Source organism: Copidosoma floridanum, unplaced genomic scaffold (genome assembly GCF_036245765.1).
Source record: "Copidosoma floridanum isolate Cflo_tuat_1 unplaced genomic scaffold, Cflo_Japanese_pri ptg000005l, whole genome shotgun sequence".
Lineage (NCBI taxonomy): Eukaryota > Metazoa > Arthropoda > Insecta > Hymenoptera > Encyrtidae > Copidosoma > Copidosoma floridanum.
In genome coordinates, this window is record NW_028321882.1 from 12,855,504 (window position 1) to 12,873,539 (window position 18,036).

The following is an 18,036-nucleotide window of genomic DNA, read 5'->3' on the forward strand; positions in this document are numbered from 1 at the left end:
AGAGAAACAAAATAGAGCCAGCCCGGCAAGTTACAGTAATTTTAAAAAATAATATATTTGATGGGTAGGAACTCTTCAATCTTGTAACAAACATGAGTTTTTCTTATCATTTCTTTTACTATTAGGATCTTCCATTTTTTAAAATAATTTATTCAACTAACAAACATTAAAAATATTATACATTGAGATAGGGTTCTAGTTGCTTACGTCTCTAACCACCAACCTATTACAGTTAGAAATATTTCGACTGAGACTGTGCTTCCTAGGTACCCGCAGAAACACATTCACGTTACAACGTGGACAGCGAGTTTGCTTTCCCTCACTTTCGTCTGCTTGATAACGGGCTAGCTCAGCTCTGATCTAACTGAAGATGCACGTGTGACAATGATTACGTGCAAGCCCTCGGAGGTGGCAGGATAAGGCCAGTACTGCCTTACAACTTCTCACTGTACGACACGATCTCTCTATAAAACTGATAAATAAAGAATAGCCTGAAGGGCTTTACGCAGGAAAAGGCTTGCACGAAATAGAACACGAATATTTGAGAGTCACAAGAGTTGAATCTATTAGTTGCACAGGTACGAAAGCACGCGTGTGTAAGCGTGTGTGTGTACGCATAAGTATTTTACTTAATTGCACTAACGACAAGGCATGTACAACTGGGGGAAGCTTACCTCTCGGAGCTGATGGCACACAATAATTCATTTGGGCAGAGAGAGCTTATGTGGCCAACACGCTTTTAAGGCATTTACCGTGCTTACCTGGCTTTTCGTAGCCCCATGCTCACTTTGGTCAACAACTGGTTTTTTTGGTCTATCAACAAAAACTTTTGGTCCAATATCTTGCTGATCAGTCGTTGTGTAATAGGTGTGGAAGGGCAGGTGTTAAGAAGGTAATGGTGACGCTGTCCTCCGGTGATTTGGTATATGCTTAGCAGGCAAGGGACCCAACTTTCCACTGTACTAATACCTAATCTCTTTACATTCCATAGCCGATACCGTCTCGTGCATATCAACACTTGTTTCACCTTTCTCTCTCCCTCTCACACATGTAATGATGTTGACCTCTCTCTCTCTGGCATTTATTCTTTGCGCAGTCTAGACGACTGCAAACAGCGCTTAACTATACATTACCTATTAGAACATTATTAACAGTGCTTTTCAAAATTATCATGGTTTCCGCTTTTAAAATAACTCTTGTATCAAAGACAACTATCATACATTATTATTTTCATTAGCCTTGTTTATTTTTTTTTCAATGAATACCAAACCCATTAAACTCGCTTAATTTTTCACTTTTAAATAAAAGTAGTTTTTTCATGGAGATTCCACTTTTTTTTAGACTTCTTAAATCAAATTATTATTATTATTATAAATTAAACATTAATGGTCATGGAATTTATCACCAGCTGATTCGTGAAGCTGGCAGACAAACTTCAGCAGTAACGAAAAGTTTTTCTATCCATCTGCGCCTTCATAAGAAAAGCCTGCACCTGCTAAAAGTTTTCTGTGACAGTGCATGATCATTACCTCGCTAGTGCTAACCTTCTTAGAAAAATTATTTTCAAGGCTGCTTTAGAGCCCAGTGCGCCATGCAGACTAAAGTGCTACAGTAGCTGCGTTATCTGTCACTGGGCCTGGTTACCTTGCCATTAGCTCTGCAAAAAAAGTGCTGCATGGACATATACAAAAGCACTCACACATACACACACACACACTTTTGTACCCACCAGATAAATATAGTTTCTTTTTCTGAAGACAAGTGAACGCATATGTTCTGCATTAGGTTAGCCTCGTCCTGCATAAGGCTCTTTCAGCTTGACTTTGTTAACAGGCTTTAATAGCTTAAGAAAGTAGTTGTATCAGTAAAAAAAAAATCGTTAGATAAGCATCAGTCTAATTTAGCCATTTTGATGATCTAGCATGTAAACACTAATGCGTGAAGGTCCTAAGTTAACTGAAAGCTAAGCTGACCACTTAACGAAAAAACATAATAAAAAAAAGAGACCTGCTGTCCAAGTTATAGCCTAAGGGTGTTGCTGTGACTACTCAGAAAACATTGTCCTAATCTAAACACATTTAGGACGGATAAAAAGCTATTAAAGAGATAAATAAAAGCTGATTCTCCATTAACACTTTAACTAATAATAAGATATCAAATTTATTTCAAAACATTCCCAACTCATAAATTACAAGTACATAATATATACACAACGCTAAGTAAGTACTCATTGTTAGACGGAAAATAAATGCTTCAGCAATAAAATACACTTTCCCTTTCTCCATATAAATACTGTTATATATGTGCACAAAAAAATACTATAAGTGTATTGAAGTAATAACATACCAGCCAATTTACTGGAAAAAAATGTTTACCTTAGCTCTGTAGAAGGTTGCAATAACTACTTACATTAAACTGGGTCTCACCCAATAAGTTCTTTCGTAAGTAATACAAAAATACGTTCTCTGTCATGAAAACTGAGAAAACCAACAATATTTTAAGTTACTTACTCATCGAGCTTATACAGAGTGTGTGAAACCTTTTGAATAACAGTAATCCCAAGCTCTAAGCACATACTTTTAATGTTTTCATCTCTGACTTTTCCATAAGGCTCTGGATCCTCTTCGAAAGTCAAGCAAGTAGTTCCCCACTCCTTTAAAATCCTTGGCAAGACATCTGCTGGCTGACCTCTGATGACAAAGATCCGTGAATTAAATTTCTGTAGTGAACGGTCTAAGTCTTCTAAACATTGCAGCAAAAACCTAAAAAAAAAATATAAGTATCATCACTAATTTCACGGCTCCAAGTAAGGGTAATTTAATCATCATCGTAATCATCATCATCAACATCAATATCATCATCATCATCACCACCATCATCATCATCATCCTTATCATCATCATCATCATCACCATCATCATCATCATCATCATCATCATCATCATCATCATCATCATCATCATCATCATCATCATCCTCATCATCATCATCATCATCATCATCATCATCATCATTATCATCATCATCATCATCATCATCATCATCATCATCATCATCGTCAACATCGTCGTTCTCATTTTTATTGTAAACGTCATCATCATCATCTTCATTATTATCATTTTTATCATTCAGATCATGATTATTGTTAAATAACGTTTAATGTCATTTGAGTTTGTTTTCAGCTTCAAATCAAAAACTAAAAACTGTGGACTACAGTCTCATGCTCCTTAACAGGCTGCGGGACAGCAGATAGTCCAACTATTTGTTTGTTTAAGAAAAATGAAAAGGAGGAAAGAAGTAGAGTGTTAAATATAATATCCAGATTAACTTACCTTTCTTTCCGCTAAATATTAATTCGGATGACCTGCACTCCCTGTTTCCGTTGATTTATTATTATTTATTTTAATCCTTATTTATTTGTTATTTATTATTTTATAATAATTTAAATAACTTTTTTGATTAGTCTTATGTCACTTTATTTTATGTTACTAGTATACGTATGAAAGAAAACAGAAAATAAAAAAACAGACGGAACGTCTGGTTTATCTTATAAAACTAGTTATTACGTCTGCAGTTAATGAGCGGCAGCGGGCTACTAATTAAAACGCCGCGCAAAAAAATAGAACTTGCACGAAGTTTCAGTTAAAACTTCTTCGTCTGACTTGCTATGGGGCCGGTACTTGCTGACTTCATGAGTTTAGGCTTCATGGCTCGCTTCGGTTGTCACTTGACACTTCCAAGAGCCACGAAGTACACAGTCAGCTTTGTTAGGCGACGACTCTTATTGAGTATGACTGTGTAAAAAGTCTTAAATTTTTATCATTGGAAATTAAATATAACAGGATAAAATAGAATAAAAATGAAAATTTATTAATTTACGCAACTCGTCACCTAACAGCTTCCCCTTCTTGAAAATATCACCGTCCTAAGTGAATATATTATATTATATTACTTTATTAATTTTTTCTTTTTTTTTTGCTATATTTTAATCTTTTAAGGAAATATTTGTAAGTTACATAACATAAAAATTTTATAATAATCCTTATAGTAATGTAATAAAGTATTAATTTACAAAATCATTACATTTGTTTATTCAGGACTAAGAGTAAGGGAAGGAATGGACTCATGAATATTACGTCTTCTTTTTTTCCTTGGCCCCTAATTTTGTGTTGTTAATTACTAGTCTATTAAGTGCATCAAAATTTGCTGACACTTCCGTCTCAAGGCATAGTTTATAGTGCCAGTCGTATTTTACCAAGTTGATATTTTCCTGGCATGATGGGCAGATCATTTTTAATTTTATTTGTGTTTTGCACAGTGGACTGTGAACTTCAAGGTGGCATTTAGTTATTTAATTTCCAGACAATGAATGTGTTACTATTTCACGGCTTTGCAAGTCTTTTTGGGAGTAATTTGCCCCATACATTTTGAGTCCTTTAAGGGCCATTTCCGTCGATTCTTCGTTACAGTATGTAGCGAAGCTTAGGTATAACTGTCTTCCATCGTCGCGTATGACATCTAATGGGTAGTAGTTTAAATGGCTAAAAGGGCCAAAGGTCATTAACAACCGGGTTTATTCATCCAGATTCATAATGGCCGGTACCTTAGATACTACTGTTCGCGGAAGTGAGTCGTTTGGATCGTTATTTATTTTGATCGTGTTTTCTGTTTTTGGGTTTTTTGTGATTACGTTTTTTAGCTGCTGGGTTATGGAATACACTACTATTTGGCGCATGTTTTCTGCCCACTCAGTGGATCCATACGTTATATAAACGGGAATAATATCTTCCCGTGTTTGTTTTTTGGTTGAAAAATGAATATTTTCTATTGGATATTTGTTTTCGAAAAATTCAATAATATAGTTTATGTTTATAGGTTTTTTTTTTAATGACGCTTATTTTAGTCCCAGTACGATTTACTCTTACAAATCGTGATATTGGACTAAGCTCTTCTTCATTAACTTTTTCAAGGGTGACCTCCGTCGTTGACTCTACATTCTTAGATGGTGCTTCGATGTTTCGTGAAGATGATTTGTCTTCTATTTTAATGGTTGTTGTGTCATTTAAGGTTGCTGCAGCAACTGCTGCATTACATTGTAAATAATATTCGGCCTCGTGGCTAGTGTATGGGGCCAAACATGGCTGTTCTTTTAATGATAACATTGGACCAAAGTTGTTAAGTGATGTTTCCAATTGGCGCTTATCAATTGGTTCTCCGGTCATTATGTTTAACCAACGTCCATTTTCCGATATATTGTGGACGTTGACTTGTGTTTTATTTGGTAAGGGGACAGGTGCCGTTGACTTTGCCCAATTCCTCTCGTCCGATACATTCGATAATAAGTTGAATAGCTCCTGTAGCTTTGGCACTGCATTTAGGTTATCAGCCGCTAATGCTGCCTCCCGTGGTGAAAGGAATGCCACTTCGTAACTTGAGTACCCCATAGCACAGGGTTCCCGTTCGATGGACCTCACTATCCCGAAGTTTTCTAGAATTTTTTTCAGCATTAGCCTACTATAATCCCCCTGCAGCAGTATTCTAAGCTTGGATCCATCAGCTATTGCTTCTGTGATATTAGCGTTCTGTTTGTCCATTGTGTGTGTAATTCTACAAGCGTAAATATGATGGATGTTGTAACGATCATCAATTGATACTGTACATGTATGAGTGTTCTTGTAGTGTACTTTGTGATGTAATTGTTTGTAACTGATGTATGAAATGCAGATATGAGAATAAAAGTAGGTTTATGAAACTATTAGATAAAGGGTAGGGAATACATAGATAGATACAATTTTTACTTATCATGTTATGCCAAAATATTTGCGTATTTGTAATACAATTGAAGACGTAGTTTTATTGCATGCTAAAGCTTAATATTACAAAAGAGGAGAAAAAAAAGAATTTTGACAATAGAGTAAGATGCAGCTAAAACAGAATACAACATGCCCCTTTACATTTAAAGCCTAATTATTATTATTTTTATAGTTATTATATTTATTTTTGTTTGTATTTATGTATATAATTTTTTTTTTTTTCATTTTTCTTTTTTAACTTATAATAAACGTACTTCATATAAATCCTAAAAATAAAATTAAATAATAAAGTGAAGTTAGGAAGAAGGAATACGTGAAAGGGTAAATTAATTTTACAAAGCTTAAAGTTAAAATCTTGGAACTTAGTGATGTGAATTCAACGTAGAAGGTGGCTAGTTAAATAGTAGGGTTCAATTATTGGGTTTATTTTCTGCTACTTTTGATCTTTTCTTGTAGATCAATGGTTTTGGTAAGGATTGACTTCGTTTCTGTAGTTTATATACAGCATTGTCTTCTGCATGTAATCACATGTCTGTGGTAGGTCATTAACTCAACATGTTGTTAACATAATTGGTGAGTCAATTTTCGGTTTATTTTCTATTTTGTTCTCATTTTAATTGGTTCAGCGTATTTTGTGCGTTATTCGGGCTCATCGTTCTGCATTGCTAAAATAGCGCTTTTAGGATCCATGTATTTCACATATTCTTGGGATAATCTTCCCTGCCTATCTCAAACGGCATAACAATATTCTAGGGTGCCAAATTAAAAGAAATGATCAAAGAAATCTCTTTCCCTTTTTGTTTCTTCTATATCCCATGGCAGAAGAAACATAAGTCTTTTTGGATCAATGTTTGGTGTATCATTGTCGATTCTTAATGGTGTTGGTGAAGAGATCTTTTCTGCTTGACAAATAGTAAATTTCATCTCAAAAGAAGGGAGTGTTTGAACTTCTTCTCTTTTATTTAGTGTTTCATCAGTAACTTTAGTAAGAGAATCACTATTGTATTTAGCGGTTATAGTTCGATGTTCATAACTATGTAAATCCGTAAGTATGTGCATTTCCTCATTATTTTCTTTATTTCCTAATTGTTCGATAACTTGATGTAAAGGTTGGTTTATGTTAACTCTAGTCTTTATTGTTATTTTATATTCGGGGTTCATTGTTCTACCTGGAAGGAAAAAAGTATAAAATTACTATTGATTTGTGAGTTTATTTCCAGTTTTTGGGGTGTATGGCGTGGGAGTGTCAAACTCCATGTTTTCATTATAGGTCTAGGTTCAGATGATTGAGATATTTTTTGATTTTCTTGTATTTCAACATACAGTTCAGTTGGTTTGTGTTCATTTGGTTCTTGTTTTATGGTTACTTGGGGTTCTGCATTTAGTGGGTTGATCGTACGTTTCATAAATTTTTTCAAGACACTACGTTTTATAATCTTCTTGAAACAGCTTCTTGCTTTGCTGATGAGTATTGTCATTATAATCATGATAATAATAGCTTCAATGACGTATCGTATTAAAGAGAAAAGAGAAGTTTGTTATTCCTCCAACTTTCGGGTCTGTATTTTCTCCATTTGATTTATTATATTTTGTACATTTAATTCTTCATCTGTTTATGCTTGTTCATTATAGTTTGATTCTTGAATTAATTTTATAGTCATGGAAGTCATCAGTGTCTTTTAAGGGTTCATGTAGTACTGTTAAGTTTAAGTTCCCTTCTACTTGATAGATATATTGTATTTAAGTGATGATCTTATGTTCACTGGTTCAGTTTAATCCGTAAGTTTTTCCCGTACATCCATCATTTATTCGTAGAAGACCTATACGTTTTACTCTTTCTTGTTGATCCATTTTATAAGGACACATAATGTTTAATTGTTCTTTATTGGGTGTTGAGAATAACCATGAACTATCAGCTGGTGAATAAATCCATTGGCTTTCGGTTTCCGGCGTGAACATAATTTTACAGTATTAAAATACTTCTGATCCAGCTTATAATAACATAAGCATTTCACATTTGTTCATAGAATAGGGTTCCTTCAGTGGTTCTATAGCCGAGCATATATAACCATATACCGTCTTATCACATTGGTTAAATGTCACTTCGTTTAGTCGTGAATACGAATTATGGTCTGCTGCTACTGCTAAGCAAAGGTACGACAGTTTAATGTAGGCAGATCCATTTTGTCCAGATTGGGGTATCATGACTGGATGTAGTCTATAAAGATTGTAAGGGGTTCCATCTACGAGTGGCAAATGTAATATTACCATGGTTTTATTTTCTTGATGTACAACATCTAATTTGCTTAGGGTACTCATTTTGCCAACATAAAGGTTTTCTTTTGGTGCTACAAATTCTAGATTTCCCGCAAGGTTCTTTACATCCTGGGCTACTGTTCTAAATATATTTGGAGAAAATAGCTTTTGATGTGCTTGACCTCTTTGTAAATCATGCAAGATGTTAATCAGATCTTCATGGGAACGAATAATGTGATCTAGGGTAGCCTTAGTTCTTCTAAGGTATGCTGACAAATAAATCAGATTTCTGTCAAGAGTAAAATCCTGTCCTGAAGTCAATATATCAGCAACTTGTTTTGAAATATGCTCATGACGTTTCGTGGTATTGTATAGTTTTTTGAATGTGGCTGCAAAAATATTGCTATTTTGTTCGTACTATTAAATATATTCTTTTTGATTTGTATTCAAATTGTTGATGTTAGTGTTTATAACGTTAATAACATCTCCTGTGACTAAGCCGTAAAGTCCTTTAGCAATGCTCCCAATAATTCCAAAAGGTGTCAGTCTTTTTGCTCGTATACTGGGGGGTGAAATAATGTTATCTCCTGGATGAATTCCCACAGTATTTATCATGTTTAATAGTGTTGCTTTGAGGTTTGCCAATTGCTTCATTTTTAAATTCAAGAGGTCCATTTTTATATAGCGAGTGCAATTAAAATAACCAAACTGTACAATACAATATCGAAAAGTTTCGTTTAATCCTTGAGTAGGTGTTTATTCTAATGTGAATTTATTAACATCCAGCAATATCACAATCTTCCAATCGGCTCTCTTAATTTTTGTTATACCGACTCGTCTGCGTGGCCTTTGAACGCTATTGTCATTTAGATGGCCAATGTAATCTGCATCGTTGCGTTTTTATTTTTTCTGGAAGACATGTGAAATATGTTTCTTACAAGATATTATTATCGGGGAACTAGTTTTAAACTATCTGTATGTTTGCGTATGGTTTTACCATTGGTTTTTTCAAATTACACATTATTTCCCTCTAAAACTGTTTTAACCTTTAGGAGTTCTTTATAAAAGCGATCAAATTTATGGAAACGCAATTCTTCCTTTACCCAAACGTAATCTCCCGGTTTAACATTCAGAGGCTTTAATTTTTTATTATATCTTGTTCTTGCTTGTACTTTTATCTTTATTTGTTGATTTTCTGCCGCAACTTGCATTACTTAAAGTCGCCTTATAAGATCTTGTAAATATAGTGGGTATGTTCGTAATCTTTTATCTTTAGGTATCTTCAAGGGCAACCTTGCTACTCTTCCAAACACAAGTTCATTAAGCGTAAAATTTGTAGCTGCATGTACACGCATGTTATACGTGAAGGCTGCAAATTTTGCTAAGTTGTCTCAGTCATCATATGTTTCAAAGTAATTTCGTATAAAGTCAGCAAGGGCAGCATGACTTCGCTCTAGTGATACGTTTGTTTGAGGGTGGTATGCTGATGTAGTTAGATGATTGATTTTGAGGGTTCTCATGAGTTGTTCTAATAAATAAGACATAAAGGTAGCATGTCTATCTGATAGAATTGCTCTAGAAACACCATAAACTAATTTTAGATTTTGTACGAGTGCATTGGCAAGAGTGCTTGATCTTAGGTCTGGTACAGGGACTAATATAATAAATTTAGTCAAATTACACTGTACGGTCAGCAAATGGCAATTACCATTTGGTGTTATTCTTAATTTACCAACGGTATCGATGGAAACCTTATCTAAAGCTTAAATAGGTGTATCTGTAAGTACCAAGGGTTCTCTTGTTTTTAGTCGTTTAATTTTTTTCCTCTTGACACTTGCTGCATTAACGTACATAATTAAGAATATTATTTCTCATTTCGGGCCAATAAAACCGTTCTCTTATTTTCCGGTAAGTTTGGTTTATTCCCTTGTGTCCTCCAACGTGGTTGTCATGTAATGTTTGTATTATTTCATTACGTTCTTGGATTTTCAAAAAATCAACCTTACCGTAACAGACAGTAATTTGTATGAGTGTTTCATCAAAAATTGTTAATAACATTACTGTTATTAATCCAGGTTCTAATTTGTCTGTAAGATCTCCCCTTCTTAAAATTTGGAAAGTTATAAGATTTTGTCTTAACAATATTTTTTGAGCGATTTAACAGCTTTTGTAAGACTTTCTGAAGATACTAAATTAGTCAAAGTTTCATTAATAACGATTGACAATATACTATGTCCTCCATAAGGTGTTATTCAAATTTGGCCAACTCTTGGTTTCATCGATTTTAAATAGCTAAAGTCCAGTGCACCTATCGATCTCAACAGCCTTGAGACAGATGTGACTGGTTGACAATCCTTGCTAATAAAATGAACTATATTGTCTTTTTTGTATGTAAGGCAATATCTGGTGGTAATGACATTGTTTACTCGCTTAGCTCCATTTTCGTTTTTATAATTATCGGTACTACTGCTACTATCACTAAGACTTACATACACTTTTTCGTGCTGTTGTTTGTTTCGATTGATGGGTTAAAAAGAGTATAAGTCCGATAGTAACATGATATCAGGTGCAATAGTTTAATTCATTAATTTATTTTCATTGCAGTTTATTTGTTTTTTGTTTTTATTTAAGTTATCCAGAGTTTCTTCTGTTATTTGTTGCACGTCCGGTGCTCTAGATCGTCTGTTTTTTGCAGTTGCAAAAGTACTCGTTTGCATCGGTGTGCTAAAATTTAAGGGTGTATTTTCCTGAATACGTGGGGTAATTGATAATTTTCCACTTGTCTTATATTTTCTTAAAATTTCTTCTTCATTTAATAGGGGTTCAAGACCTGTTGTACGTCTTGATATATCTGCCATTCTTTTATCTAATACAAAATCATCAAAATTATTAGGATCGTAGGTGTCCATTTTGGTTAATATGTCTTGGATTTAGGGGTCCAGTTTATCACCATTAGAAAATCTAGTTACTGATGAAAAATCGGCCTGTTCGGGCTCATCATCGTTATTAGACTTGTCCAAATATTCTTGAAGGCTTCAATTGAATCTTTATGTTAACTCTTCTATTTCTTGATAAGTAACTTCATCAGTATTATTTGTCGTAGTTTTAGGTTGGTCTTTAAAAACATCATCATTTGAACTTTCGCTAAGTAAAATTGGTGTAATGAAAATTTCTGTATTTGTTATGTCTGAGTCTGAATCAGTATCTGTATTTAAGTCTATTTCTGTTTCAGTCAGTTCTTGCCGTAATTTACTTTGTCTAGGGTCATATACTGGTGTTTGAGTATCTTCTCTTAAAGATTCTTCAGTATCACTTGGGTCATTTTTAGTAAACATACTTGTTCTTGACGATGCACCAAGGTTAATTATATCTCTAACTGGTAATTGTGGCATTTTTTTACTATTATGTTTCATTTCTGTAGTTTGTAAATTCATATCGCTAGCGTGTGATGTTGAGGCTACTGATTCTGAAAAATTCAATTTTAATGAGCTAGAATCTTTTGATGTGTTTTTAGTGACATTTCTTTATATATTCGGTTGAGATGTAGATGATTTCTGTGGCTGTTGAAATATTTTTGTTCGGGTTCTTTGAGCAATTACACTATGATCTGATTTTGGCCGTTCTTTGTTTGTTTTTGAACCAAGGGGTTATCCAGGACTCTTGATCAACTTAGGTTCATCTGGTTCTGATTTGGTCATGCTTCTTGGTTTTGTTACTCCTATTATTTCCTTCGAAGTTGTTGGCAATGCTTTAGGTTTGATCGTCGTTGATTTGGGTGCTCTAACTATTCCTTTTCTCTGACTTTGTTACTCTGTTTTATTCTTTTCCTCTATTTTCTTTCGACCCATCATCATTACTTTTAGTAATGGGAATCCATTGTTTATATTATTTTCTGCATAAAGAAATGGTCCTACTGGGTTTCTAGATAATGCATCAGCGTTTGTCTTGAGTCTTCCTGGTTTGTATTTAGAAGTGTATTCATAATCAGTGAATTTAAACATCCAGCGCATCAACCGCTGACCTGGGTCTTTTCTTGTATGCATCCAATTTAATAGCTCATGATCAGCTACGAGAACGAATTTATTTCCTAATAAATCAGAACGAAATAGATGCATTGCATATAGTGCGGCTAGACATTCCTTTTCAGTCGTGAAATAATTTATTTCGGCTTTATTTAAAGTTCTTGAAAGGTAAGCGACAGAATGGTCAAACCCATTTTTTTTTGACTCAATACCGCTCCAATTGCATAGACAGATTTATCTGTTGTTGAAATGAATGATTTACTAAAGTCGGGAAATTGTAAAAAAGGCTCTTGGCATAGGTGATCATTTAGTATTTAAAAACTATTTTCCTGCACTTTAGTCCATTTTAATTTTTTTCCCTTTTTTAATAAATCTGATAATGGTTTAGCTATTTTTGAAAAATCGTTAATAAAGCGTATATAGTATCCTGCTAGTCCTAAAAATTGTCTAATATTCCTGACGGTTTTTGGTTGGGAAAATTTTCTAACGGCTAGTATCTTTTTAGGGTCTGGTTTAATCCCTTGTTGACTCACTATATGCCCAAGAAATATTACTTCTTTTTGCAAAAATTCTACTTTATCTGGTTGGAGTACCATATTCACTGATCTCAACCGATCGAAAAGTAACCTTACTTTACACACATGATCTACTAGTTTTTTTGCGTAAATAATAATATCATCTAAATACACTAGCATTTCAACATTCAATAAGTCTCTCAATATGAGATCCATTAGTCCTTGGAACTTAACAGGTGCGTTTTTTAGGCCTTCGGGCATTCGTCTATATTGGTAATGTCCATGGGGTGTCGTAAATGCTGTTTTATACTTATCATGTTCATCGATGGGAATTTGTTGGAATCCACATGCCAAATCGAAAACTGAAAAATATACGGCTCCTCCCAACTGGTCCATAGTATCTGTGATATTAGGCAATAAATATGCATCACCAATGGTCTTTTTATTAAGTTCTCGGAAATCAATTACTACCCTCCATTTTGGGTTTCCCTGGCTATCAGGTTTTTTAGGGACAATCCAAAAAGGTGAATTATACGGTGATGACAAAGGTTCGATTATTCTATCGTTAAGTTTTTTTGCTACGTGTTCCTCTAAAACTTTTTTATGTACTGATGGGTGACGATATTGTTTTGTATTGAGAGGGATGTTATTTTCCGTCAGGATTTCGTGTGCAACGAGGTTAGTACAAGGTAAAGTGTCTCCTGGTAACAAGAAGACTTCTGAGAATCCAGAAATCAATATATATATTTGGTCTCGTTCTTTCAAGTTTAAATGACCAATGTGCACAAGTCCTTTTGGGTCGTTTAATTTATCTCGTTTATTTTAAACAATTGGTCTCTTATGTTCGCTGCTAGTATCGGGATCAAATTTAGGTGCAATGTATTCGAGAGGTAGGATTTCTCTTGGGTCCATTACAATCGTACTATCATCTTTATTAGTATTTATTGCTATAATATTACATTGACCGTTCTAATTTTTAACTATTCCTTCTTCTAAATATATGTTATCACACCCTACATCTATTCGTGGTAAGTATCCTTCAGTTAATTTAGTATTAATTGAATTAATTCTTACTATTTGACGAGTTCAAGCCTTAATCGTATATTTAGTTGCTTTACTGATATTTTTTTGTTCCTCATTAGGGCAATGTTCTACACTAGGAGTATTTTTATTCTGTTTAATAGCATAGGGTTGGTCGACTAATTTATTATTTTCACTGTACATCCAACTTTTATCAGTTTTATTATCAGTGGCCTTCATAAGATTTTTACCTCTCTCTGATAAGATCAATTTGTCAAACTTATCTAGAAAATGAGAATTAGCTTTTATGTCTTCAAATTTTTCGTATTGAGGTCTATTCGACATTTCGGGTGGGCCTACGATGTATGCATCATAGAATTTCTGTTGGTTAATTTTATCCTTAAGGCATTCTGTCTCTTTGTTAGTATCAAGGGTTGTAGCTAAAATTTGATTTTCCTGTGCTTGTTTTTTGAGTTTTATAGTTTTTTTTTCTTTTTCATCTTTTTCTTATTGCTCTATTTCCTCAAGAGTTTTTAAAAAAGAGATGGGGTTCATTACGTCATCATCTAGTACTATAGCATCATGATAATATGATAATGTTGCTCATCGTTTCTTACAAAAGTTTCGACCCAATAAACCGCCATCTTTGATCGGAAAATCGTTAGGGATCACATAAAAATTGTAGGTTTTTCTTGTATGGTCATAAACGTTGTTCCTTTAGTTAAAACTAGGTGAGTTGTGATTTCAGTAAGGTTAATAATTTTACTAGTCTCTACTCGTGAATATGGGTGGAACTGATCTAATTTAATCAGATTTGTGGCAGCGCCATTATCGAGCATGAGTGTTATAAAGTGATTTTTCCCTTCTGGAATTGATAACCTTATGCTTGTAGGCTCGTCGTCTACGCCAAGTCCCTGGCAGGTACCAAAGTGGACGGTTTTAATTCTGTTGCTATTTTCATTACCTGCGCTGAAACATTCAGTGTAGGGGTTTAATTTTGTTTTTGGGGGCTCACCTCCGAACGACGATAGGGGTGAGCCACCTGAGAGTTTAAATGATGTGGCAAACGGTCACCTCCTGGTTGGTATTGATTTTGAAAGTTCTGATTCTGATAGTTAGGATTGAAACTTTGTTGATTATAACTTTTATAATTATTATTTCAGGGGTACCTCTTGTAATTCCGACCTATGCCTCGGTATCCTTGATCATTACCTGGATTAAAATTAGCATTCCTTAGAGTGTAATAATCATTAGGATTTTTGTTATTATTTCGTCTGAAATTATTCTGATAATAATTAGATTTTCTCGATTAATTTTTAAAATTACAATTCCTTACCTGATTCTGATAATTTTTACAGTAATTCTGTCCATCATTTTGTTGTTAGTATTGTCTATTATGATTTTAATTATTAATAAACTGCCTAACAGCGTGATTATTCTCATTGTCGATCTGTTGCTTATTAACTTGTGCCACTTAATGTGATGAGAATGGCTGATTAAGATACCTATTCTGCTGTTGATATAAGTTGTTTAAATTATTTCTAAAGTCACTACGAGGTAGTCCTTGATGTCGCGTATCCGGAATTATACCTGCTTTCATTCGGCTCTCCAATCTCAACGCGTAATCGAAGGCGTCGGCTAGAGAAGCAGGTTCTTTCGCATTTACCTGCTGGCTTTACCATAAGTGCTAGTCCTTTCATGAACATGTCTAACGCCATGTCTCTTATAGGGGTCATCATATGTGCGTTGTATGTATTGCCTTTATCTTTCATCAAGGTTTTTTCAGCACCGCTTAGCAGTAGGTTTGCATAATCATAATATTCACCAACCGATTGGCCTTGTCGTTGGCACCCTTTTTGTAGCCGAGTTTGATAGTAAGCAACGGTTTTTTCTGTTGCATATCTTTTTTTTAAATGGGTTATAAATGTTTCGAGGTCTTCGAAATCTTGGCCACTAACGCTTATGCGTGCGGCACCTCGTATATTCTGCAATACTGCTCTTTTATATAAATCTTTTTGATCATTTCTGACCCAGCTTTCTCCATATTTAACATTTTGTATATAATCCTTTAGTGGAATATTTTTTCCATCGAATATGGGGATGGATTTAATCGCATGCTGAAATGAGGAGTTGGCATTGAGAGACTTCATCAGCGCTTCGGCTACTGTGATATCGGCATCATCGCTTCCATTGACCATTTTTTTAGTTGCATAATACCTTATGTGCGGTTATTTCTTCTCCTTTTCTTTAATTTTTTTTAAACTTTTTTATTTTTTATTTTTTTTTTCACTTTTTATTTGTAATACTAACAAAAGAAAATTATACTGCTATTTTGTTTTGTTTCTTTGTTTTGGAATAATATTCTATTCAATCCTTGACATTCATCGCAAAAGACATAAGTAATAAGGAAATAATTGTATATATATATATATATATATATATATATATATATATATATATATATATATATATACATATATATACATATATATACATATATGGGGAAAATCACGTCAACTGTCCCAACGCCGCGGTAAACGGCCCGCGCTAGCGTCAAACACGACGTTTTCGACTCGTCGTTTCGGTGTCAAAACTTTCATAAAAAAATCATCTAAAAACATATTCTTACGTATTCCTTTCTCAGCTTTCCAGTGTTGGAATTAGTTTTTTAAAAATCTGCTTCCATAACCTCGGAAAATGCACCAGTTTGAAAAACACGTTTTATCTTTATGATCTTAAACTTTTGGAATTTTTTTGATAGTCTAGATCGGAAGATGAGACATTTTTACGTAGGTATCGACAATAAAAAAAGAGGGTTTTTATCGTTTTTATAACGTATATAAACGACAAACGAGACGATGCGAGCCGCGGTGGAAGGAGAAATTTGCATTATCTAACGATAAGCGAGAGTGAATCACGTTGCTCACCCTCGCCCCGAAATTTTGGAACCGAAGTGAGCTTATAAAAGAATTCAGTTGCACAGATAAAGAAGCTAGGCAAGCTTCAAATTTAGTTGCAGAACGTGGCATACTCTCATGGCCCGATAAAAAAAAAGGAAAAGTTTTATCTGCTGATGATGAGGTCTGCGTCAAAATTTTTTACGAGCGTGACAGTGTCAGCTGCTTGATGCCTGGGTTAAAAGATTATGTTTCTGTGGAACAGGATAATGGTCAACGTGTTTATGTACAAAAACGATCATTACTTGGAGATTCGAACGAACTATCCATTTTATTTAAAGAAGAGCATGAAAATGTCAAAGTGGGTCTCACGAAATTTGTACAGCTCGGACCTCCTCACTGTATCTGAGTCGGAAGTAGTGGCACGCATAACGTTTGCGTATGCGTGCATTATGAAAACGTAAAACTGATGCTAGATGCACTAAATTTAGAAGAATTAATAAAACCTAAGGCAACACCTCTTAAAATTTCCATGGACTGTTTAAACGCCCGCGCGGGCTGTCCACCACGGCGCTGGGACAGTTAACGTGATTCTCCCCATATGTCTGTGTATTTATTCGTGTGTGAATGTGTATGTCTTTAATGTGAGCGTTTTCTTAATGCATGCAAGTGCAATAAGTTTGCTTTAATTTTTATAGGTATACAATAAGTCTACTATGTGTATGCCCAAAAACTAAAGTGACAAAGTGTAATCGAGCGCGCTTATATGATATCATTTGCTTTAAGCAAGGGAGTATACGGCGCTGGGATTTTTAATGTGGTATGTGTAGCTATATATACAAATTGCTACGTGAGCATCAGGTAGTGCGCGGTGTAATATTAAAGGGCTCTTTCTGTACGAGAGTACCCGACTTAACTTAACACTTTTTCCTCTTTGAGCAAGAATGGGCTTGACGGTCACGGTTTAAATACCGTATTAATTATTTTTTTTTATGTATTCATATGCACATGAGTAATCTTTAGCCTATGCATCTATATGTTCTTAAGTGCCTTTAATAAACTATTTTTCCGCAAAAGCAATTAGTTTATCAAATTGTGTATTTAGTTGAATTTTAAAATTATTGCTTTTCCACTGAACATCAATTTCTGAATTATAAAAATTATTTTTCTGAAACGTACTTACTACTAGTTTTTCGACTTTTTTGTTTTTTAATAAATTACTGTTTAATGTATCACAGTTACAGTAATTTTGTAACTAATTATTAATAAAATCTATTTTTTTTCTAGAAAGTTTTTCTCTCTTATAAGCTCCTGCATAAACAATTTTTCAATATTTCTCTTACCTTTTTTATTACTCGCAAAATTATTCGTTGGTGGTTTCATGAAATATTATTTTATAAACAATCGTAGGTATATAAGTGAAATTATTAATTATATTAAATCTTTACTCCGTTTTATAAGAATTCTTTTTCTACTAACACTATTACGTGCAAATATGTCTGTGTGTATGTAT

At 34.0% G+C, this 18,036-nt stretch overlaps 1 protein-coding gene across 1 annotated transcript in view; it reads right to left on the reverse strand.

Annotated features, from left to right (window-relative positions):
- The window catches only part of phr6-4 ((6-4)-photolyase), an 880,148-nt gene that overhangs the window by 672,688 nt on the left and 189,424 nt on the right, over nucleotides 1-18,036 (reverse strand). The window contains exon 3 of the mRNA XM_089598123.1: nucleotides 2,511-2,762. Within this exon, the coding sequence (XP_089454249.1) occupies nucleotides 2,511-2,762 (252 nt within the window). The remainder of the gene's footprint in view (nucleotides 1-2,510; nucleotides 2,763-18,036) is intronic.